Source organism: Mustela putorius, unplaced genomic scaffold, assembly GCF_011764305.1.
Source record: "Mustela putorius furo isolate JIRA1106 unplaced genomic scaffold, ASM1176430v1.1 tig00003836_pilon_pilon_pilon, whole genome shotgun sequence".
NCBI lineage: Eukaryota > Metazoa > Chordata > Mammalia > Carnivora > Mustelidae > Mustela > Mustela putorius.
This window is the reverse complement of record NW_025421989.1, coordinates 6,701,276-6,726,838: the sequence shown is the minus strand read 5'-3', so window position 1 is coordinate 6,726,838 and position 25,563 is coordinate 6,701,276. Positions and strand designations below refer to the sequence as shown.

The window sequence follows — 25,563 nt, the reverse complement described above, 5'->3', positions numbered from 1 at the left end:
GTTAGTTGAGAGAATATATTTAAAGTTACTATATTTAAAGCATACTTGGCAAGACAAATCCCTTTCTGTACTCCCAGCTGCAGAGATCACTTCACAGGACAATTTCTAAGCAGCCCACCACCGGAAAAAGGAAGGGGGGTGGGAGGGAGCCGGGAAGGAATGGAGGGAGGCAGAGACAGAGACAAAGGAGAGAGAAGGGTGGACAGACAGACAAAGAAGACAAACCAAAGAAAGGACAAAAGATGGAGCAACAGGAAAGATCGAAAGACCAAAAAGAAAGGCAGAAAGACAAGACGAGAAGGGGCGGGAGAGAGACGAAGACTGTCGGGACACAAAGAGAGGCAGGGGAGGGGCGGCGGAGGGAGGGAAGGACGCACCAGCAGCTCCTCCGGCAGCTGCGGAGTCACCGCACACACGTACAGCTGCAGTGACTTCAACGTCAACATGCTTGAATGCACAGGGATTCTGAAAATCTCATTAAATACCAGGGGGGCCTGGAATTCCAGAGCCTTAGAGCAGTAAGTGTTCGGGGTGCCAGAGTCGATCGGCGGCAGATAGACTCGGATGTGTCTGGAACCAGAGAGAAGGAAGAAAAAAACAGAGACGTGACACTTCCGGACAGGTCTGTGTGATACAGTGCACAAACTTCATGTATGTGTATACGCATTCCCCTGTTCGGATGCCCAAGGGCAGAATTTTTAAGTCTTTTGGAAAAGGTCCTTTCTCAACTAAGAGTAAGTCCAAGGACTGACGTGCTCCCTGAGACCAGGGGGAGAAACGCTCTCGAAGAAAAAGGCTTACAAGTCAGGAGCTACGACTTTGGAAGGAGTCAAACAGAGGTCCTGCTTTCACCGGCTTTTTGGGAAGCCACCTGCACTGATCTCTCCCGGCCTCCTGGCTCCCTCTTCAAGCTACGCGTGCCTGGCCTCCAAGACCGCTCACACCAGCCCGGGCTTCCCGCCCTGTCCACCCCCAGCACGGAACAAACGAGAAGCGCAAGCACCAGCTGCAAAGTACAGCATGACGGTGGGCAAAACCCCAGGGTGAGCCCGCGGCCACTGACAACCGGGCTGCTCCCGAGGCCTTCAGAAGACAAGCTTTAAAGACTCCTGAGAGCGCCTGCACCCTTGGGCTCAAGGAAACCGTGAGCGCTGCGCTCGGCCACCGGGTGAGGGGCCCCGCCGCGCAGCCAGTCCGAGCCACGGGGCTCCCAGTGGCGGCACCCGCCTGGCACAACCCTGCGTTCTCCCTTGTCCTTCGCTCCGACAAGGGCCCCGGCTCCTGCCCAAAGCCTCTCCGTTCGCTCTGCACGACCACAGCCTGGGGCGCCGCCGCGTCACCTCACCCACTCTTCTGAATGCCACTGAGCCTTCCCGGGCAGACGCTGCCTGGCATTTTACTGGCCCCCGACAGGGGCCACCACTGCCGGCGGGGTGGTCCCTGGTCCCCAGACCCCGGGGAGAAGCGCTGTCGCCAAGCTGGCTTACATCTTGCTGTCCTCCTTCAGGACCAGCCCCGCCACGTTCTTCAGCTGGAGCACGTTCACAAGAAGACACTCGTTGGCGCTGTCGAGCCTGGGAAGTAAAGAGCAGCTCGAGCTGGCACCCCCAGCCCCCGGGGTGGAGACCTTCCGGGGGCCTGTGCTGCTGCGGCCACCTCCCTGGGCGTCCTGGCCCGTGAGGGGACAGCTCCCTGCCACAACGCTCAGTACTGGAGGACGACCATGGAGCTGCTCTGGCCCAGCCCTCCTTCCCGCCACCTCTGTCCCCTCCCGGGAGCCACTGAAGTGGGCCAGGCGGGGCCAGGCCAGGAGCAGCGCCCAGACGGCGGGGGTCCCCACATCCCTCCCGGCCTGGAAGTGTGGGTCACCGGGTGGGCACCGGTCTACAGATCAGTTCCAGGAGTGACAGGGGAGGAGTGTCCCGTACTCACAAGAATCCCACGTGAATCTGGGGCCCTTCGTTCCCACAGGTGTCTCCGGGCACAGACTCGTCAGCATCTTCACTCCTGAACAAAGCAGAGGGTCCCCGGCATTACCGCCCAGGGCGCAGGTGACCGCGGGCTCGCCAGAAGCTCTCTGGTGCTCCGGGCGCTTCTTACCGCCAGGGGCTTTCTTACACTGTGACTTAAATGACCTCTGACTGTGACTGAAAGGACACAGCAGGCCCACGACATACTTCTGTGGGGACCTGCCTACAAAGTGCTGTTGTCTTTGAGCAAACTACTCGGGGCAAACTTCCGAACTAACTCTTACACCATCTGTGACAAGTAAAATGTGTGACAGACACCGGGAAGGAAACAACGATGTCAAACGTGTCAAATCAAAACACAGCCCAGAATCCCAAGAGGTGTTCTGTCGTTACGAAGGGATTCCTCTAGCTTAGGAAAGAGGGGAAGGAGGGAGAACATTCATTTCTAATGAAGGCCCTTTCTAGAAGGTCAGGTCTCTCTTGTCCACTGGCTCTCCTTTTCCAGCTAGCAGGGGCTTGGGCCTCCAGCTGACCAGGGCCAGACAGGAGGAAGTCATGCTCGGGCCACGGAAGGAGGGCCATCCTCCAGCCGCCACGCAGAAGCCGGAGGACTTTTCTCGGTGGGTTGCTAAGGCCCAACTACCAAAGTGGAGAGAAGCCCGGAGGAGATGCTAGCCTTGGAGACACACGTTGGCGACACTGCACAAGTCCCCGTAGGCACACGTCTTGTGCCTGACAGTAACACTGTGGCAAGTCTGCTGAGGAAGGAGATCAGCTTCTCACCTTTTGTTCAGAGGCTCAAATACCCCGCTATCGCTCGCCAGCGAATAATCCGACAGGCATGCGGACACTCGGCGCGCTCTCCTCTCCAGCCTCCTGGCACTGTCTTCTCGCAGAGTCACTGCTATAAACAAAAGACACACCTGGGGTCAGAGGTGACAGCACCGGGGGGCCAGGGACCGTGATGCCAAGAAATGAGCACCCTATGTTAGGGCACATACAGACTTACGGAGTGTTCCAAAGACACGCCATTCTATACACAGACATCATCAAACAGACATGCATATGTTTAAATTCGCTGCACTCAAAATTTTTTTTAATATTGAAAAACTGAAAAAATAAGCTTTTGGCTACTTCTTTAAAAGCTCTTTACTTTTTTTGTTTGTTTTTTTTTTTTAAGATTTTATTTATTTATTGGACAGAGAGAGAGCACTAGCAGGGGGAGCGTCAGGGACAGGGAGAGGGGAAAGCAGGCTCCCCGCTGAGCAGTGAGCTCCACACGGGGCTTGATCCCAGGACCCCAGGGTTACGACCTGAGCCGAAGGCAGATGCTTAACCAACTGAATCACCCAGGCTCTCCTAAAATCTCTTTAAAACAGTCACAAATCTCTCTTCACCTCCTTAATGAGCACACAGAACAGAAGAAGATGCCCCTTCGTATCACACTTTGAGAAAGACCATCATCCCTGAAAGACCAGGAAAGAAAGGTTACCCCAAATGCGGACAGCACCTCTTCCTTAAATACATGTGAACGGGGGACGGGGTGATTTTCATTTCCTTCTTTACGATGCTTGGTATTTCCCATATTTTATACAATAAACATATACTCTGTATTTCACAACCAGAAAAAATTTTTTTTAATTATCCAAATAAACCCTAACAAGATGTGGTGACTTTCAGGTCAGAGGACACGGCCGGCCCCAGACTCAGCCTCTGGAAACAGCTCCTCTGATGGCCACGTCCTCCCGGCCGCCCAGGGGCCAGACCTGCTTCTTTCTAAAATTGCTTTCCTGGGGTTAGCAAGCTACTGGTACTAGGCGGCTTATTTTTGCCTTGTCTCTCTCTTAATCAAGAGCCGAAAGCAACCATCCACATTCTTCCTTTTGGCACTTCATGCCCTGTCTTTGCTCCTTCCCTCACAAGTTCCTTTTCACAAAGCCAGTGAAAGCCGGGCCGCCACCCTCCTGTGCCAGGTGTGAACGTGCACACGGGCGTGTCAGCGCCTTCCAGGGGGGCAGACTTGGTGAGGAGACGGGAAGTGAACACGGAGCCCCGAACGGGGCCTTCCTCTGACATCGCGATGCCTCCTGTTAGCAGCGCGGGTCCCCCCCCCCCACCCCCCGTCCTCTCTGTGCTTCCCTTCGGCCATCTCAGCTCTGAACACGACAATCTAGGCACCTGCGCAGCCCTACGTTGAGGGAAGTGTCCAGGCCACTGAGCACCAGCTCGCTTTCCACCCAAATCGTCATTCGCACACCGAGCCAGGCCAAACACGCTAGACAGCGCCCAGACGGACGGGCCGGCTCGGGCCGCAGCTCTCGGCCGCAGACGAAGGCTGTCCTTCCGGCGGTCTGCAGTGCCGGGCCCGGGCAGCTCCGGGCGCCTCTCCGGCCCGGGACCGAAGCCGGCTCCGTGCCGGGGCGGCCGGAGGCGCGGACTCTCGGAGCCCAGCTCTTCTCGTCACTCCTGCCCCTCGGGAGGCGCCCGGGCCCTTCCGGCGAAGCCGCCAGTGCAGCGCTCACACCGCTTCTCTCTCACTGCAGCGCCAGTCTCGGAGGAGAGAAAGGAAACGAAGGAATGAATCCTCAGTGATCCCGGGCTTAGTCACCGCATTCACAGAGCGACTGGCAACTGGCAGCAGGTGTCGGAAGGAAGTAGATCAGCCGTGGCCGGGGCTGAGAAAAAGCGCATAGCAGCTCCCACGCTACACCCGCGGCCACCTGCTCCGGGGCCTCCAGACGGCGCGACGGGGCGCGGGGCGCAAGGCCAGGGAAGGAAGGAACCGACGGCCCTCCCGACATTCCTTGTGAACATCACCGACCTTTCTACCATTAAAGACAGACAGACAGACACTGAGACCTAAGGACATCAGCACTGCTTGATGAAAAGCAAATACAATGAAAGTCACATTGTGGGCAAAGCTGCCAGGTGGCCTATTAGTAAAATAATGACAGCCACTGGTATGTGGGAAAAATACACAGGAATATGTACTTCAAGCTTTTAGATAAGTTCTTATGCAACTTTAGTAGCCATGATAAATATTAACATTGAAATAATAATAATAATATTAATAATAATGATAACGGTAACTAGCAAGCTTCTTTAAGGCATAGCTATGCGGTATGCCCCTCCTGGCCACACCCCTCCCACGCTAACTACACAGATTCATCGCACAAAGATGTGCCCACTGCCTGACCAACAAGGTGAGGGATTCCAAGGTCACTTACAGTGAACGTTTCTGTCGAGCCGCATGAGAAAGGAGATAAAGAAAAAAGCACAACGTGAAAAAACTGCAGAATTTAAGCCAACAGTTTTAAACAGAGTATGAGTATCTTTAAAAAGTCAATCAGCGGATGAATAAAATCAAGGTTTCCCAGATTTAGATTAGCAAATACTAATGGGAAAAGAAAACAGGAAAAGACTTCAAAAGTCACGATACATTTGGCTTTTTAAAAGATTTTAAGTAATCTCTACACCCAGCGTGGGGCTTGAACTCACAACCCTGAGATCAAGAGTCACAGGCTCCATGGACTGAGTCAGCCGGGTGTGCCGACACAGTTGGCTTTTGAAATCCCAGAAAGACAAAAGTGTAGTAAAAATATTAAAAACGTTGAAGATTCGAGTCTATTCCCCCACTCCCCTTGCCCACCTTCTGCCTCCTCAGCTTGATTTAAAACACACAATGGAAGAAGTGACTCCTAGAGGTTGCTTTATAGGTTTGGGCAATTCTGAATTTCCACATACCACAATTTTATCTTTCGAACAGCTAAACGTGCCGGAGGTCAAACTTAGGCTGTCCTGTTCCTAAGGAAACTAGAAAGTCGGGGGGAACTATGTCATAAACGCGGGCGTCATAAACGCAGGCAGAGTAACAAGCAGGACCAGGATCCCTGCCATCTTTACGAAGCTACGATGACTCTAGGCTCAAGTGTTCCCACAAACATCAAGAGAGGCCAGAAGTCACCCAGTGTCCACGCCTGGAGCTGGTTCCCCAACCCAGCCTTCGCAGGGGGCACCCACTAGGACCAATGCATTCACAGAGTTAAGGATTTCAAATCTATAAAGACCCAAGTCAAGGGACACTGTCATACAAGAACTGACCACAAGGTCGCAGTACCCGAACACAGCATAACCAAATACCTCCCAGTCTAGGGACTGAATTACACAACATTAGCCAGAGTGGGAAGAAAAAAATAATCAGGATCGGAAACTCAATCAGCTCTTCTCCCCTCTCACCCTGTCTTTCCCCTGGCCCAAAAGGGCCCCTGGGCCTTGGGACTTTCTGCCTAACAAGACTGATACTCGTGCCTCAACCTTTAAAGCCAGGCTGGCAGGGAGGCAAGGCACTGAGGGCAATCAGCTTAAGCAACAACAGATGTGCCATTTGGTCCCGATTTTGTGTTTTCTTTTTTGAATTAAAGGAGTAAACATGGAACGCTGAACCTGTGATTATAAAGAACAAAGGGATGAAGGGCACCTGCACACGTGAATGAATGCCAGAAACCATACGCCTGGGGATGCGAAAGGCATGCTTGTAAACACAGAGGAGACAGCAAAGTCACAGGTGCCGCAAAGCCACAGGGCGGCCTCCCCAGCTCACACATCCCTGGTCCAGCAGGCAGGTGCTAACAGAGCCTATCATTTGATTAGAGCCACAGTAACCAGCGTGCTTACATATGTAAAACTCAGGCAAACACAACGGTGGTGAGTGAAGACCGCCTTGTTCGTGGGCAGGGAAGCCAAGCCTCAGCCGAGTCCGCGCATGCACTCAATCAAGGTCATGCAGCTAGCCGGCCAGCAGGCCAGGCAACAGAGTCTGGGCCTCGAAGCTGTGTGTCTGAAGCTGTTACCACCATACCGCCCTGGCTTTGTCCTCACGTGTCGTCTCTGCCCCCTGCTGCAGGACCCGCTCAGCGGTGCACGGCCAGACCAGGCCTCTTGTCCTCAGCATTACCGACCTCTTGGCCAGAAGGCTCCTTGTGACGGGGGCCGTGCCGGGCACTGGACAATGGGGAGCCGCACCCCTGGCCTCCACCCACTAGATGCCAGCAGTGCCCCCTCGCACAGCCTTCACTTGTGACAACACAAACCTGTCTCCAGCCACTGACCAGTACCTTCCAGGGTTCAAATACTCCCCTGGTTGAGACCCACTAAGCTACACAAATATCTTGTGTCTGCCTAAATGGAAGGTGTAAAACCTTGCCGTGCATATAAAAGTTCACGAACCTGAGGAAGGAGACCTTGCTCTTGGTCCTCTCGGAACTCTAAGGGAGTTAAAGTTGCTGCAGTTTGGCTCAGAAAAGCACACGGGGTCCAGATGAGGAGGGGCGGAGCCTAGGCCCTGCTCTGTGCATAAGCCATCGGTTGGAATGTTCTCTGGAGCGCCAGACCCGTTTTCTATGGGGGCTACCAGTGGTCAGGCCCGGGCACCAAGGACAAGCTGAGGTAACTGACTGGATGCACAAGGTCGGCCTGGCTCCATCTGAGGGGCACCAGAGACATCGCTTGGGTGAAATGACGGATGCTTACGGGCGTGTCTTTTGAAACGACACCAATTATTTTCATTCCCACGTTTGATAAATTACAGCTTTGAAAACTGGGAGGACAAAGGCTGAAGAGATGAAGTCACAGGTTCACCGGAAGTAGAGCTTTCCCCTGGGGCTACGAGCAGACCCAGGCCAGGGCTGCTCTCTGGGGGGTACGAACCCCGGGGAGCTCACGGAGGCCCCAGGACCTCCTGAGCGGCCTCGGACTGCGGGAGGCGGGGGTGCTTACCATCCTTTTTGACAATGGAGCGCATTCTGAAGACAAGCCAAACTCCTGGGGAAGACGACCTGACCAGCTCCACGACCTCTCCAGACCCCAGACCCCGGGGCCCCGGGAGGAAAGCATGCAGCCGGCAGGCGTGACCCCACCAACCGTCTGAAACCAAAGCTCGCTATGGAATCGAAGAGCCGGCTGACGTCCGCGCAACTGCACGCGATTTCGTCCCCAAACCCGAACCCGCCGTTTCCCCAGCACGAGCAAACCCGCAGCACTCCTCAGTACTCACGGGCAGCCGTGGGAGCGACGGTCGCTTGGGCTCCTCGCTCGCGAGGTCCTTCCCCTTCCCCGAGGAAGCCGTGCGGCTGAAGGGCAGCCGTGCCCTGCAAGTCTTCATCCCCCAAAGCAGAGGCCTGGGCCCGCAGTCTGTCGAGGGTGCCCAGGCCGGGCACCTCGAAACCGTCCCCCAGTTGGGCCAAGGGCGAGTCGCGCGAGGCGGGGAGGAAGGGCGTGTCCAAGGGCGAGCTCGGGGGGGACAGAGAGGACAGGGAGGAGCGGGAGGACAGGGAGGCCAAGGACTGCGGCGTGTCCAGGGAGCGCCTCTGCTTGTGGAAGGCCGAGGGCACCGGGGGGTCCAAGAAGGGGGCGTCTCGTCCCAGGGAGTCGAAGGGAATGAGATCGAAGCGCAGAAGCTGGCCACACTCGGCGTCGGGTTTCTCGTACTGTGGGAGGCCGTAGATGTCGGTGAAGCTGACGGAGCTCAAGGACCCGCGGCTGGAGGCCAGCGAGCCCCGGCTGGAGGCCAGGGACCCGCGACTGCTCCCGGAAGACACAGTCAGGGTGCTGGCGGACAGGCTGCAACAAGAGATGCCCACACTCTTAGAAAAGCGCCCCGGAGACCCGTGCTTGAACCCCGCCGCGGTCCACTGCGAAGTGGAGCACCTGGTCGGTTCCAGGGGGAACAGAATCCTGCTCCCCCGTCCCCTGCCCTGGAACAGAGCGTGACTCTAACCACTCACAAGCATTTGTGAGGCACCTCCACTAGTATTTCCTTTGCTTCTTGTGACTGTCAGTCGAGAGCGGTAGGTAACATCGGAGACTCATGCCTGGCTTCAGGTCCCAGCTCCCAAGGCCGACCAGCCGAGCCCACCGGGTCAAGTGACTTGCCCTTTCGGGATCCCCCCACCCCGCTTTCTCACTGGGGGCTGCAAGATAATCATGCCTACCTCGTGGTGGTGTGAGGGGGAATTACTGAGAAAATAAGACATGGAAAGCCTGTAATATATAATATATATATATATATATATATATATATATATATGTGTGTACTTGAAAAGGAAGCTACCACTGAGCAATCAAATCTTACTTTAAAAATATTCATATCGTTGAGCAAAAAAAAAAAAAAAAAAAAAATTGAAACTATCCATGTGCATATGGAGATGGATATATACACCTCAGAAGCTGTAAATTATAAAATCGCCAGGCCAATTTGACTTCAGACCCTCTATTGTGCAGCCAAGCTTGGTTCTCCTCCCGCTCCCTGCCCCCTGCATCAGCGGCTCCTCTTAAAAATACAACGTAGCCACTTCCCGCCTCTGTGTTTACAACCACTTCTGGTTCTAAATTCTGATAGGAGGAAAAACACGTTCAAGGGAATGATGAAGTTCATGGACATGCCTTCATAACATGATAATTAGGCATAGTTTGCTCTTTTAAAGTTACCTGCTTTGGGGCACCTGGGTGGCTCAGTCGATTAAGCCTCTGCCTTTAGCTCAGGTCATGATCTCAGGGTCCTGGGATCGAGACTCACATTGGGCTTCCTGCTGAGGAGCCTGCTTCTCCCTTTCTCTCTGCCTGCTACTCTGCCTACTTGTGCTCTCTCTCTACCTCTCTCAAAGTCTTAAAAAATTTTTTAAAAAATAAGATAAAATAAAGTTATCTGCCTTTTTAGGGGCACCTGGGTGGCTCAGTCAGTTAAGCCTCTAACTCCTGATTTCAGCTCAGGCCACAATCTCGTGGAGCCTGCTTGAGATGCTCTCTCTCCCTCTGCACCCCCGCAACCCGCTGAAAAAAATAAAAATAAATAAAGTTACCAACCTTTTTAACTGGGACTGGAGATAGGATGTCAAGCGGGTAGCTTCTTCCAGCTGCATAAGGAGACAATTTCTTTTTTCCTGAAGCAGAATCCTGTAGGTAAGAAAACAGTCCACTGGTGGATTTCAAAGAGGGTGAGTTTACTTTCCCAACAAGAAATTCAACTGTAAATTCTCCGAAATGATTTAGGTCTGAATGACTCCATTCTAGAATACACTTGCAGGTCACGAACACCACGATAACAGAGACTGCTTGTGTCTTGCTTGACGCTGTCCCCCCAGCACCCTGAACAGTGCCTGATACACCGCAGAAGCTCCAGAGATGGGTGGGTGGGTGACCGGATGGGGGGTTGGGCAGGTGCACTAACAGACAGAAAGGACGAGAGCCTGGATTAGACTAGAAGACGGCCTCACATGCACAGCACGCAGTAATCCGCTGGAATTCCTGCCAACGAATCAGAGTCCCTTGCTTAAGCCCCCCTCTGGGCAAAAACACGTGTGATTCTAAAATCCATAGAATTAAGATCAGACACAAATAAAACAAAACAGCAACTGAAACAGGGTTGGAGGGCATTTTTTCTCTTCTTTCCACGATCTTTAACTTTAGGGTTTCTGAAATGAACTCTGTCCACTGCACTCAGTCCACCGCCTTGAATGGAACCCGACACATCCAGGCACTCAACGCTGAATGAATGAATGAATGTGTTTGCCTCAGAACAAAATAGTCCTTGTTTATAAATCAAACCACGGCATTTAACATGGGACCAAGCAGGCACCCTTAAAACAGGTCTGTCCTTTGACGGGGAGAAGGCTTGTCACCGTCCCGATCCCCAGTGATACTCACTAGCTCACCTCGGCCGGAAGACGCCGACCTCAGCCACTTCGCTCCGTCTCCACATTGGGTCTAACAGCCCTCAGCCTGTTCCGGGGAAAGCCTCCCTCCTCCGGGTCCTTACTCCCAATTCAAGCATGCATCCAATGAAGGGAGGCGCACAGAGAAACAGGCCTGCCTCCACCTGGCCCAGAAGGTCTCGGCAGCAGGAGCCCTGGGGGGGGGGGGCACTTAGCCCCCCCCCCCAACCCCACCTCGCTGCACAGCGTGGGTCGCAGACAGTGACCACTGGCAGAAATGGCCGCCGTGGAAGTGCCTGTCAGCAGCAGGGGACACCCCTCCCGGCCCAAGGCCACTCAGCGGCAGATTCAGGAGACACACGTGGGCCAACTCAGTTCCAGTGGTGAGGGCTCTGCATCCCAGCACTCGGCGCCTGGCCTGGTCCCGGAAGAGACTCCATCAGCTGGATGAGCTTGGCCAACCCAGTCCCTGAACCCGGGCACCGAGAGTCCCACCAGCTCCACGGGGTTCTGTGGATTTGTACCCTGGGACCCCGGCACTCATGTGTGCTGGGATTTCCACGTGGCGAGGGCAAAAACAGTCAAGGGTGCATGCATGTGGGGTCTTGAGCAGCAGGGGGCATTCGCCGGACAGAGTCCACCCTCCTTCAGAGACAACCAGCCAACGAACTCCCAGGCCCGCCTACCCACACACACACCACAGAGTACCCAGGGGAGAGCGGAAGCGCAGGCGCACAGGCGGAAACTTCAGTTCATGGTCCCTTTCCAGGGTCAAAATCAACTCCGCGTTTATTCTGAGTGAAGTGACAGGGCATGCAATCGCCTCAAACAAACTAAAACTCACTCCTGTAATTCCTTTGAGCCAGGCTCTCCCATGGCCACCACTTCCCGCCAGCAATGACATCAGCCACTAATGTCACCACACAGACATTAATGATGACTATCCAAGCATCGATAACCCCAACACGTACCTCGGTTGGGTAAACTCTTGTGTGATTAGATGACAGCCCTGAGGGCGTCGGTCCGCACGCAGTGATTCAGCTGGGACACGCTACCTGTGAGGGCTCATATGTACACAGCATACAGCCCTCCTGACACACCGCATGTGAAGGTCTAGTACACGGTCACATGGGTGATCGCCCGGGGGTGCTCTCCAAAGCTCAGTGGGTCCCCGCAGATACCCTCCTGACAGCTGCGAAACACAGAACAGAACCGGCCTCCGACACGGCCCCGGACCGCGCGCGGCAAATGGAAGGCAGTGGCCCGGCACACGCCAAAAGGCCGGGCAATGAGGACTCGGGCTGCCGGCCGGCCTCACCCCTCCGACGCCCGCAGACAGCCCGAGACGGTCCGCGGACAGACGCCTCTGGGAGCGGGCAGGCACCAGGCCGCTGGCAGCTCCCGGGGGAGACCCAAGTGGCAGACGAGGCGAAGGGGTGGCTCGCCGCCACGCCGGCCGGGCCAGCAACGGGGCTCCCTCTCCGGAGCCCACAGCCTGCCTCCCAGCCTGCTGCCGGCCGTCCCGCAGACAAGGGGAATGCACCCCGATGCTGGAAGGGGGGGCGCTAAGCAAGGGGCTCCCAGCTCCCCTCGCTGCAAGCCCTCCTGCTTCCGAACAGGGAACGGGAACCGCGGGCGCCCGGGCAGAGCTGGCACCCCCCGCAGCAGGGAGGGCGCGCGTTCCCTCCAGCGCCCGCCTTCCACCTGCTCCGCCAGGAAACACACCAGGCAGTCGATGCCCTGCGCCTTAACGACCAGGACCAATCGAGGGTCACGGGCTAGTTCTCCGAGTTCGCATTTCTGGTTGGACCTTGCCCGGGTGCTGAGTCCCGCTTGCTCCCGAAACCGCGCAAGGCCGCCCACCTTTCCGTGGCGCCCTGCACGGACGTGGCCCGGGCGCGCTGGATCTCCTCCTCCAGGCGCCTCCTCTCCGCCTCCAGCCGCGCCACGTCTTCCGCCGGCCTCCTCTGCTGGACGATGAGCTGCAGCTCCTGGAGCAGGGCTTCCTTCTCCTTGATGAGCTGCAACCGGTCCCTGTCGGCCTCCGCCAGGCCGGGCCACGACTCGTTCTCAAGCTGGGCCAGCTGCTGCTGGATCGTCGAGACTCTGCACGAGACGGGCCCAGAAAGATTCATGAGGCCAACATAGCACCACACGTTCTCCACACCATCGCACGGATTCTGGAAACTCCCTGTGCTAAGTACGGAAATTACTGCACCGAGTGAACCCTAAATGACAAAAAGAAAGCATCTGGAAACGATGGATGATAAAAGGAACGTGTAGACCCTCTGCATCGCCTGCCCCGGTCTAGGAGACTAGGGATGGCAGTAAGCATGGCAGGCCTGCCTCAAAGGACGGACGGGAAGGCCGGCTCCTCCACACCCCAGGCCCCGTGCTGTTCCAATCCGTGCTTTCCTCCACCGCACTGACGCAGAGCAGGACGGAAGCAGCTCCTCTCTCCCCACCTGCCATCATCAGGAGCTAAACACAGTGCTGGATCCCCGAGGGATGCTTCTGGCTTCCTGCCGGCTCTGCCGGGCCTAACTGGCAACAGCACCTGGACGGGAGAGCTGTGCCCCCAGCACAGGGCTCTGGAACAGAAACCCCGGAGTGCCCGGTGACCCACGCTACCTTCTGTCTGTTTGCTTGGCACACAGGCAGCGTGGCTTTGTGTCCTGAGTTGTTGCCAAATGCAGATTAAATGAGATGGATGTGGCTTATATTTTCAGAGCAGCCTTTCACGGGTGGAGGAGAATGGTTTCAGCCCTTCAAGTTGAAGTGGGGCTGCCTAGGAGGGCTATCTGTTTTCAGACGGAAACGAGGGACGCCAGACTCCCCCTGAGCCCGGCGCTATGGAGGGCAGATGCTGGCGTATGTGCCCCCAAAACAAAACCCAGGGACTCCTTTCGGGCCACAGAGAGCTGTGAAGACAGGGAAGCAGCAGGGGTGCATGGCCCTGTAGCCTCTAAGACAGCGATTCTCAAAGTGCGATCCCTGACCGGCAGGCAGCCTCTGCGTTACCAGGACCTCTGCTACAAATGGAAACGTGGGGTACCGCTCGAGGGCTGTTGAACGCAACACTCTGGGGATGGGGATGGGCAACCTGGGCTTTAACAAGTACCAGGTACTTCTGACCCTCTCTTCGGTTTGAAAACCCTCTGCTTTCAGGCAGCCCGGCCTGGCCTGCTGGGTGCTAACTGACCGTAGAGCTCTTAGGGGCCTGCGTTAGGCTCCCGGCTGACGATCCTCACTACGACAGGAATGGCGGGAGCACTCCTGCCACCACCGTGTCCCCTGCGCCAGACACACAAACTCATCGAAGCTGGCATCCTGCCCACTAGGTCCGGACCTCAGAATCCTTCTCAGTGCTGTGCTCCCTGCAGATACCAGCAATCAGCGGGTGCTGGCCCACGTGTTGGAGCCTGGGGGCCAGCCCCGCAGCAGCTCAGGCTCCTCTCGAGCTAGACAGGAGCATGGGGACTGGGCAGCCTGGCTGGAGCGCTGGGTAAGACACCTTCTTCAAGTACCAAACCCATCGAGGACACCAATGGTAAAAAAATTAAAATAAAAAAATAAGAGTAGGGGAGCCTGGTGGCTTAGTCAGTTAAGCGTCTGCCTTTGGCTCAGGTCACAATCTTGGGGTTGTGGGATCGAGTCCCGCGTGAGACTCCCTGTTCCGAGGGGAGCCTGCTTCTCCCTCTGCCTCTTGCCTCTCCTCCCTGCTTCTGCACGCTCTCTCTCTCTCGGACTCAAAGAAATAAAATCTTTAAAAAAAAAAATACAAGTTATAGTTTAAATGTGCACATTTACTCAAGTCCAATTCCCCAAGAAGGTAACGAAAACAGTTGAACGTCAGTAGCTTTATTAGGCAAGTTCTTTTCCAACTTAAAACTAATTTCCTGAAAATGTGTTGGAAAATGATGCCAGATCATGTCACTGAAAAATACTGCTGGCAGAGGCGGCTCACCGGGACTGGGGATCCAAGCGGGCTGGAACATCCATCTATGTCTAATTAGTGTAATGAAAATTTATGGTGGTCATATAACTGAAGCCCAACGAAAACATACTCCGAGTCGGCCCATAAATAAGTTGGTGCCAAATCAGACATTATACCCAATGAAATTTCTGGAACGTTCTACTGGAGATCAAGACAAGTCAAGAGTAAGGAATGAATGTGAAAGAGAAGAACAACACTGAGCAAATCCATTGTGTCCTCATAATTTTTCATGTCATTTATCCGAACAAGCCGCAGGAAAGCCTCTCTGAACCCGGCTGACATTGGTGGTATTATTCTGTAACATATACTAATTCTCATTCACATGCTACAGGCGCCCACGTTTTTAAAAGCACTCCCTGTGAGTTTTCTGAGGTGTACACGGGAGGTGATCAAGATTTCACGTGAGCCGGCCCGGTGCTGGTCAGCGGCCGTTCTACAAGCATTCAAGCTGCCGAGGGGGGCAGGAGATGCAGCCCTAGATAATCCTCCTCTTCCCAGGCAAATTTCAAGTCATATCCGCTACCAGAAAAACAGAATGCAGGAAGAGAAGAATTATAGGTGGGAAGAGAGGCGAAGGGCCAACTTCAAAAGGTCTGTCCACCGAAGGACAAGACAAATAGCACAGTGGCCCAAGTGACACCCAGTGTACCGTGACAGTGCACGGCTTACGGGACAAGTACGCACAGACACACGGCAAGGGACCACCTTGGCAGAACAGACAAGATTAGGACAAAACCGACTTCGTGTGGCCCACCCGGAAAAGCTGTTCGGGCTGTGCTGATCATGGGGTAAGCGTTTCTATGCTGAAGAGGAGAGGAGTGCTTGTTCACATAATTAAATCTCACAAGGATGCAAATGAGTGCATGGTCGTCCCAGAGCTGTGACTCTAGAAGAACACAGAGAGATATTGCCAAGTGCCATTTCCTTCCATACAGCCACACTCCAGATGCAGACATTCGGGGGTGAGGCACATACGTCCTGTCTGTCTGCGCTGGAAGCCAAAAGCTCTAGAAGGATTCCTTCAGTGACTTCTCGTGCATTCACCATGGGACAGGCAAGCCGGCTTTGCCTGTGACGCCGTGTGCCTCGTCTACTCTGCTGCTGGCCTGGAAACAAGCCATCCGTAAGGACGACACTTCGTGCATCAGGATTAGCAGAAGATACATAACCTCTTGCAAATGCCTTTAAAAGCTTTAAAATGTATGCCCGTGTGCTCATGACAGAGAAGAAGCAAAAGCACATCCTTAAATCAAGCATTCAGGTTTCATATTTATTATGTGATCTCCAAATTCGATCCCCCGAGCAGCTTTGATGCAGGCAGAAGTAAAAGAGGAATCATTCTCCCTCACTGTGTTTCCCTGAACAGGTTTCCTGCTACAACCCAGGCACCATTCAACCATGAATGGAAACCTGCATTGATGCTGCAGAAACTACTGAGACCCTCACAATTCACACGGAAATCCTAAATGTGATTTGCATTTTTACTGTAAAAAATGCACTTCTAATATAACACAGTTTTGAGATATATTTTATATATCTAAAATAATCCTTAATTATTTAAATTTATACCTAAAGTCTGCAGTCTACCATATAATTTTGCGTGTTCCTAAAATATGGCTGCTTTCTGGAAGGGAGACAGAACTCCAGGCAAGCCACGGTCCCATCTGATGGCTATGAGACATGGCAGGACGGCACGGCCACATTCTGGGACACGGTGTCAGCCTCGAGACATGTGCCTTCAGATTTCAATCACAGCTACAGATTTGATACTGCTTATGCTTTCTCTCTTTAGTTTTCTTTTTGTAAATATCCATGTAAGTGAACAGCAGAAGTTTAAGAAATCCTCAGCTAAGATTGAGGTCAGGTGGGTGATAAAATTACTGACTGAGTTAAATGTCGAGCCGACTGGAACCCTAACAGGACACTGATTCCGGACAGCGGAGGAACAGCAGGACCCATCCTGGCAACACATGCTAAGACACAGAGAAACTGGATGGGCCATATGTTTTGTTCCTAGCTGGACTGTGAGTGTTGCTATGGAAACAGCTACAGTTTGTGCACAGTTCTGGAACAAGTGCTCTTAGGTTAAAAATAAGGAACTATCTGTGTCACCGGGATTGGTTCAAGCCTTGCTCTTCCAAACTGGCTTTGAAAAATTCTAAAAAATTTTGGGGTGCCCAGGTGGCTCAGTTGATGAAGTGTCTGCCTTCGGCTTAGGTCAAGAGATCCTGGGGTCCTGGGATCGAGCCCCGCATCAGGCTCCCTGCTCAACAGGGAGCCTGCTTCTCCACCAGCTCCTCATTCTGCTCTCATGCTTTCTTTCTCACTCTCTCTCAGATAAATAAAATCTTTAAAAAAAAAAAAAAAGAAAAGAAAAATTCTAAAATTTTTAACCAATAATGTGAAAATATTCCAATCATAAGGTCTGCCTTGAGAATCCAAAGTGACTTCCCGAAGGGAAACAAAGAAGCACTTGTTTGGTACATTTCACATGAGCCGGGGCTGAAAACACAAAGCCAGTCATCACGAGAGTGGCAGTTTGGTCGAGGGAATTCTCTAGGAATCACCACCACTTGGAATTATGAGTCCCACTTCCACAAACTTCCTTTAGATCTGAATACATCCTGATACTTCTCGTTGTCCAGAACACTGCATGTTGACAATTTCACGACTCTGAAAAACCATCTCAAATCTAGACATGCAAGGGAGACATCTCTGAAATACACCCCCCCCCCACACACTCCCAGCTTAGAAGTGGTAAAGCCCAGGAGGTTCTGGGGAGGGTAGGCAAGCTGAACTTCTCGTGGAGGAATGAACCTCCCTAATGTCACATGTCTACAGAGGGGTGGGGACGTGAGGCTGTCCTGACCACGGCTCCAAGGTGTGGCCAGCAGAGCGCCTTCCCAGGTGCAGCGGGCAACTGTGTGACCAACAGCCGAGTAGGTTACAAGGCAGGCGCTCACTCGCTCACCAGATCAAGCCAGATCTAGAAAAACTCACTTCAGTAACTAGAGGCAAAATCGAATTACTCCGCGGGGTCTGGAAAGGTGCCCTGCAGCCACCTCAGGGGAGCAGAACCACAGGTGCCCCACAGAGGGCACGGCGATCAACAGCCTTGCTGGACAGAGGGTGGGGCTCTGCTGACAAGAACGCTCCACAGACATTTTAAAGCAGCTTCAAGTCCAATGAGAACAGCAACTCATCATCCAAACTCCAGATCCACCTTCTAAGTGATCCTCGGCCACGAAGTGGGCCTCTGAGAACTCTCTCTTTGGGGCTGTTCGCCTCCTTTAGGCTGCAGGGAGCGCCATCCACGTCACACGGGGGGAGGGGCTGATGAAGGGCAGCTGACTTTTTATTTTCCCAAGTAGAGATTTTGCAAAAAACCTACTCACATCAACTATCATCATCATTTTGTAAGAGGAAGGTATTTTAACAGGGGAAAAAAATGATCAGAACAAGAGTTCTTTAAATGGAAAAAAAAAGCCAATCCGCGTGATAAAAACCCGTCACTGCGCTCCTTTGCCCTGTGCGCGGTGGACCGCGGTGGAACAGGGACACTTCGGAGCAGTGCTTGGGAAGGAGGTCGTCGGTCTGTCCTTCGCCCTTTGCCAGCATCTCCTCCATCGCTGTGGGTCCCCGCAGGGGAGTATCTTCTGAGGTTTTACCTCTTCTTCTCTTCTGCTCACTCCTAGCCAGGCTCTCTAGGACTTTTTGTTCCCCTCTCCGGCAAATTCACTCTCACTAGGCCAATAGCTATGGGACTTTCTTACGATTCAACCGTGAATTCTCTTCCTTTTCCAGTGCACGCTCTCTCCCAAGGTGAGCTCTGCCACCCTGCGACATCAGTATCACCTAGATGCCGAAGATTCCCAGACGGTACCTCCCACTGCCCTCTTGGACATCTCCCCACTGGGACGGCTCACACTGAACATTCCCGACTCAAAGGTCCTAGAATGCCCAGCAATTTCAACTCCTTTCCAAGGCACCAGTGGTCTGCCATGATGTGGTCCTGCCTCCCTGCTCGCAGCCTCTTCCGTCCCCATCCCCGCTCGCCTTCGTTCTGCAACTACAAGCCTGTCCCGCTGCCGCAGACCGACCCCCCACCTCCTCGGAGACTTGCGATCGCACAACTTTCCACCCTGCTCCCTGCTCCCCAAATGCACAGGCACCCAGAATCCCAGCATCCTTCAGGGTGTAGTGCCAATGCCATCTCCTCCAACACCCAGGAGGAGAAATCATTATAGAAAGAGTCAAGATCACAAGCCTCTTCAAATGTCCATGAAGGCCCAAGAGCTGTAAGCTGAGCCTGGTGTGATTACAGATCCTGCAAGCACGGTTCTTGAAATGGAGAGACCTTCCCCACCTGTTAGATCCCTAGAGACAGGCACGTCTTGATGCCTTTTCTCTCCTCAGCTCAAGGAGAAGTACCTCAAGGCTCCCATCAGGACGTGGGCCTTGGGGAAGGGACCCAAGAGCAGCGCCGTCCACCTGGAGCTGCCCTGGGCTGCCAGGACGCCTTCCGCCTGCCTGCTGCCGGAAGCAAGGGCCAGACAGCAAGTACGTCGGGACGGGGCCTTTATCTACTCATCCAATAGCTATTCAGTGGTGTTCAGCTACTGGAATCACAGCAATGACCTAAACAGACAAAACTCCCGGCCCTTGTGTGGTTTACGCTCTCGGAGGGAAAAACAGATGATAAAAGAGAAAACACTCACGCAGAGAATGGGTTAGGTGGTCACATCTTCTGGGAGCATCGGGGTGATGGGGGCGGGAATGGGGCAGGCTACTTCATTCCGGACAATCAAGGAAGCATCTCCGACAAGGGGACCAAGAGGAGAGCAGAAGCCACCTGACCGACTTGAGACCAAGTATTCCACCCGTAGGAGAGGAAACAGCGAAGGCCCAGAGCACGGTGCGGGTGTCCTCGTGCTGCTGTAACAGAAGCCTACAGACCCGGTGCCTTCAAACCGCACACACCATCATCTTAGAGCTCAGAAGTCCAAAGGCCAAAATGGGTGGGCAGGGCTGTGATCCTTCTAGAGGCTCCAGGGAAGAATCCATGGCACTGGCATTTCTCAGGGCTGCCCCCAGGCCTTGGCTTGTGGCCCATGCCTCTCTGCTCTCTGCTTCCCTCCTCACATCTCCTTCCAGACTGTCCCTCTTCTAAGGGCCCTAGTGACGACACTGAGCCCCCTTGGGTCCTCCGGAACTATCACCGATCTCGAGGTCCTTAACGTAATCCCATCTGCAAAGTGTCTTCTGCCACGGAAGGCAACACAGCCACCAGGTTCTGAGCACTGGGACGTGAACACCTTGAGGGGGCCGTGATTCTGCCAACTCTGGGCACTAATTCAGGAGTGTGCCTGGTAGGCTGGAGACCCAGTGTGTCTGTCCACAACCAGGCAAGGGAGGACACGGAAGGGAGCGGGCTAATGCCCGGGGTTAGTGGAAAACTGGCTCCTCACAGTAGGGCTTTAGAAGTAAAAGCAGAAGGCCAAGAGTAAGGTTTCTCAGCTGAAGCACTACTGACACCCCGGGGGGCTGAAGTCTTTGCTGTGAGGCCACCCTGTGCATTGTGGGCTGGTCAGCAGCCTCCTGGGCTCCAGCCACTGGCTGCCGGCAGTGCCCTGTCGCTAGTCCTGAGGACCGAAACTGTTCCCTGGGGAGCAAAAGCAGCCTCCTTCAAGGCTCGAGAGCCATGTGGAACAGGGGAATGACAGCATCTAACATGTTTTGAAAGGATCACTTGTCTAGAAAAAAGAATTCAGACCCAGCAATTAAAAGAATCAAAAATCACACAAAATTATGTTGACCAGCACGAGGAAATGCACCACTCACACAAGGGAGAAGCACATGACAACTGAGAGAAGGTCTCTGCCTGTTACTCTAGTAAAACTGACAAAGAATAAAGATGTTTAATTGGCGTTGGTGGCAGTGCAGCGTGGCTAAGTCATTCTGGAAGGCAATGTGGGGTTATCTATCAAAACTTTCTTTTTTTTTAAAAATAGGCTTCACGTGGGGCTCGAACTCAGGACCCTGAGATAAAGACCTGAGCTGAGATCAAGAGTCAGACGCTTGACCAACTTAGCTGCCCAGGCGCCCCTCCGAAACCTTTCAACATATGCGCGTTAAGATCTGTACATTTCATCACTAAGTATCAGTCCGAGGAAACAGTCATTTCTGCGAGGCTGGGGCCTGTGAAGAGATGTGCGCTGTTTGTGAAAGGGAGGAACTACACCCCGTCTAAGATGCCTGTGCACGGAGGGAGGGCTGTGCACTCTAAGCCAGATGCCCATCACATCCTCCGTTTAACTACATGGGCTTCCTTTATTCAAATGTTTAGGTCAAAGCCTGGAAGGTGTCACACCAAACCACGAAGGGTAGGAAGCGGCATCAGAGAAGGGGAAGTGGGTGGTCTCCGCTGTGCGCGCCTGCGACAAACACAATGTACTCATGTACTATTTTTATAATAAAGACGAAGAGGAAAACAAAAGTGCGCACACACGCGCACGCACAGCCCCAGCAGGTCCTGGGGTGGGGTAGCGAGAGGTCGTCACCCGCAGGCAGAGCCACTGATAGACCGACATGTTCTTGTTAGTTGGGGAGGAGTTTATCTCCCGAACAGGCTGAAGACCATCCGTCATCGCATCGCATAAAGCACACTGTCTTTTCTGAAATGTCCAGAACAAGGTTAGATACGGCACAGACAGGAGTACAATCTCCCATTCTCCCAGCAGCTCCTCTGCCCACTGCTGGGGGGTGCGGATGAAGCTAGTGGGGTCACCCACACATGGAGGCCAGCAGGAAATCCTGTGGGGATGGCCCCGCTGAGGCACCACAGTCCTCCAGCCAGAGCAGGGGTTCTCGGCCTCGGCACTGGTGACATACGGGGGTTCATTCTCTGTGTGGGGCCAGCCAGTGCGCCGTAATATGCCAAGCAGCGGCCGAGCAGGTCCCCCAGAGCTGTAACAACCAAACCTGCCTCAGGACGCGGCCAGAGTCCCCTCTCCTCCGCTCTGCCCGGTGGGAACCACTGTGCTAATGGGAAAAAGAAACGTCATGCTTGTGCAAGCCAATCCAGGACATCTCCACGTGGGTACCTGATATTTAAATGTGGCCAATGGAGCCCAGAACGGCATTTCTGGGCCACCTGGGTCTTGCCCCCTCCACCCCCGCAGCTGCGTGCAATTCCTAACAAGGTCCTGGGCATCCTGAAATAGCGCTGTCTCAGCATTTAAAAGGTTACTCACTGTGTACCCGTAGTACCTCTAGAAAACAAAGAAATCACTTGCTATGTTTAGTAAATGTCGCAGCAAAACACGTAACAATTATGTCGCAAAGCATAGCAACCAACTATTTTCTGCATTTTAATACGACACAGCAAATTCCAGCACCCACACTGTGCGGCCCAGCAGAAACATGCAAGAATGAGCAGAGGCGTATTCCAAGCAGACCACGGCCCGACAGACAGCCTCGAGCTCAGGAGAAGGCACGCGGGGCACATGGAGAACATGACCACAGTGATAAGCGGCACGGCTGATTGCACTTGGCAGTGGTCCGTGTGGAAACGGAAGGCCCAGCCCAGATACGAGGTGAGAAGCCAGGAAGAAGCGGGGCTTCGAGCTCCGAGCAATGAGAAAGCCCGTGTCCGCTCACGCCGGCCCTCCAGCACGGAGTCATCTGATCCGCTTTTGTTGCTATTTTTACATTTTCTAAAAAGGCAACAAAGTGGATTTCCAGACATCATGAACGATACAGGATCTGCAGCCGACCCAACTATCTCATTTCCAGAAAGGACCCCCTGACCCCACCTGGCACTGCGCTCCTTCTCCCCCAGCCTCTCAGAAAATAGTTCACATGTGACTAAAAGAATTTTTTTTGAAAAGACATGCTTCATAGCTTCCTGAAGCACATATGTGGAAATAATTTGGTTTTAAGGCTCTTTCCAGAAGACACAAAAGAGAGAGAGGGTTTCTAGCAAGGGGACCCGAAAGCTAGGGCAGGGTCAGAATACGGGAACCAGGGTCCTGCGGAGGCGGGGAGGAACAGGATGTGCCACAAACCCAGCCTGCCCGCGAGCGCGCCGCGCTGCATCCATTCTGCCCTTGTCCGATGCTTCGGGCTGGGAGAGGGGGACAGAAGACAAATTCTGAACATGTACAGACAGGCTCAAGTCTCCATTCTCCAAAGGCGGATGATTTACAGCGAAAGTCAACAGAAAAGGCTGCGACGCTCTCCACCCGAGTCCCGCGGCCGAGGAACCGCGAGCACCTGCTGACCTGGTCCTTATTAAACTGTCTTTTAAACCAAGATATGTGACTGTTTCCATTAACCTCTGCAGTTAGAAACGACATATATAAAAGATAAGGCAATTCTGTTGAAGCAGTTCTGAGGGACGGTGGCTGGGCGGGAGGCAGGGCGGGCGGGGGGTGGAGACGGAAGCTGAGAAGTCTCCGTCTTTTTTCAGTCATGGCTTCAGAACCGTCCACAATAGTGAGAATTACGCATCTTAAATGCACATGAAATTTTGTCACGGGCATTAAGAGCCTTACCCAGAAAGGAAGATCGTGGATTTTGCATTCTAGCAGACACTGCTTTCTGATAAAAAGTGGACAGTCCAGCCTGGAGCTCCACAAAACCTCTTTCCAGGGGAGAAAGGAAGGAGGCAGAAGGTGAGGTTTGAGAAAGCAGCTTCTTACCTCTTTCTGGCCTCCTCATACTGCCAATTAAGCCTGACACGATCCACAAGTCTTGTTTTATCATCAAAGCCAAACTTTCCGGAACAGAAGGAAAAAAAGGGGGAAGAGACATATTAAAGACACATTTTCAAAACAGAGAATTCATCTAAACTTTCAGCGACAGTGGAGAATATTTTCATTTGTCTTTGCATTTCCATTTCTCAAGGGTCTGGAAGGAAACACACCCAACAGGGCTCGCCCACCACCCTGGCTGGCAGAAGCTGCGAGTGGACCTGGGAAGACTTTGCTCCCCCAACACTGGTAGATTTTTTTTTAACAGTGGAAATGTATTCATCTATTGTGTAATTCTTAACAACAACAACAAATTAAGTTTTTAAAAAATGGGGAATTAGTCAGTAGAAGTTGACACAAAGACAAAAATATTCATCCCATTTGTACAGTACGTTCTCTTGTTCTTCAATGAATGCAGAAGAATGTTGTGCGAAGTCGCGAGATCTGAAGAAGGCGGACTAGCTGGATGAGACATGGGCTACCGGCCTCCTCGGAATGTTACGTAGCATGTTATAGAACTGAAGGTCAAAAGGAAGGAAAGCAGCATGTGGAAGAGTCTGATGGGGCCCATCACCCCAGGAGCTGGAACTGAAACGTAGCACTCTGACGTGATCACTAGCTGTGCTTATATATTTTCATACCAATTATGCTGAACTAAACAATTCCTAAAACAAAACCAAAAAGACCTGTATGGGAGGTAACTATAGTTCACCTCAGTTACCTCTCCCTTCATTCCTGGAAACATATAACACTAGTTCATTAATCAATTATCTCTGTAGATCTGACCTTACCTAGACCACATGTTATAGCCACTAAGTCTTTTTTTTTTTTTTTTAAGTAACCTCATGTCAACAAACATTTGAAAATATTCTATTTGAACGACTAGTGCTAAATTTATTGATACCAATTTTGATATAAGTCAATAGGAATTTCTCTACATCTTTATTGCTTTGAATGAGGGGTGGAGCAAGTGCTCTCCAGTGAGATGGGTCACCATCGTGTACATTTTAACAGCCTTGTCCAAAGCCCTTCTCCACGGTTTCCTTAACATAAATATCTTTAGGCTATAACATCACAGCTCCAGAAACTGTCTACACTGGAAATGGCTACTTGTCACCTCATCACCCTGAGCTCATCAAGACCAAGAAATGTCGTTTCTTAGAACCTCTTCTCAGGTACCTGGGTGGCTCGGTTAAGCCACTGCCTTCAGCTCAGGTCATGATCCTGGAGTCCCGGGATCAAGTCCCACATTGGGCTCCTCGCTCTGCAGAGCTTCTCCCTCTGACCTTCTCCCCTCTCATGCTCTCACTCTCTCTCCCTCTCTCAAATAAATAAACAAAATCTTTAAAAAAAAAAAAAAACCACTCTTCTCAATGCTGTCTATAGATCTCTAAGGTCTGTGTTTGCACTCTTCTTTGAGAACAAAATGGACATCTTGGTCAAAAAAGGAGAAACCTACGGCCCAATGGATTCAACAGGTTCCAGTATAGTCATATAGCACGGAAGTGAGAACGAAGTTAGTTGCGCAGGTGTCTAAGATTGTCCCCAATGGTCTCTGCCTCTTGGGACTCACCCCATGTGAAATCCCCTTGAGAATGCCCTTGACTGTAACCAGTAGAATACAACACATGATGGGAAGATAACGGGAAGCCATTTCTGTGATTCCATTATAAAAGATAGTAACTTCCATCTTGCCAACAGACTCTCAGTTTGCACACTTTGATGAAGCGAGCTACTGTGCCGGAGAGGTCTGTACGGTAAAGAAGCAGAGCCCTCCGTCCAGCAACCTATGAGGAAGTGAATCCTGCCAACAGTCATGTGAGCTTCAGAGTGGCCCCTTCCCCAGTTGAGGCCTCAGATGAGACCCCAGCCCCGGGTGACTCCTCACTGGCAGTTTTGGGAGAGCCCCTGAGGCAGAGGACCCTGCCCAGACTCCTGAGCTATGGTGTAAGTCTGAAATAATAAAGGCGTTAGGTTCTGGAGTCCCTGGGTGGCTCAGGGGTTGGGCCACGCCTTTGGCTCAGGCCATGATCTCAGGGTTCTGGGATCAAGTCCCGCATCAGGCTCTCTGCTCAGCAGGGAGCCTGCTTCCCTCTCTTTCTCTCTGCCTGCTTGTGATCTCTCTCTGTCAAATA

General features: G+C 52.9%; 1 protein-coding gene across 4 annotated transcripts in view; it reads right to left on the bottom strand.

The window, feature by feature from the left end:
- WWC3 (WWC family member 3) overlaps window positions 1-25,563 on the bottom strand; it is a 110,658-nt gene that overhangs the window by 17,094 nt on the left and 68,001 nt on the right. For 3 of the 4 annotated variants that reach the window (XM_045089282.1, XM_045089284.1, XM_045089285.1), the window contains 8 exons: window positions 23,378-23,451; window positions 12,542-12,784; window positions 9,831-9,920; window positions 8,023-8,588; window positions 2,754-2,874; window positions 1,933-2,007; window positions 1,488-1,574; window positions 378-570 (listed from right to left, as the gene is read on the bottom strand). In XM_045089282.1, the coding sequence (XP_044945217.1) occupies window positions 378-570; window positions 1,488-1,574; window positions 1,933-2,007; window positions 2,754-2,874; window positions 8,023-8,588; window positions 9,831-9,920; window positions 12,542-12,784; window positions 23,378-23,451 (1,449 nt within the window). The remainder of the gene's footprint in view (window positions 1-377; window positions 571-1,487; window positions 1,575-1,932; window positions 2,008-2,753; window positions 2,875-8,022; window positions 8,589-9,830; window positions 9,921-12,541; window positions 12,785-23,377; window positions 23,452-25,563) is intronic. The other variant, XM_045089283.1, reaches the window with a different exon arrangement.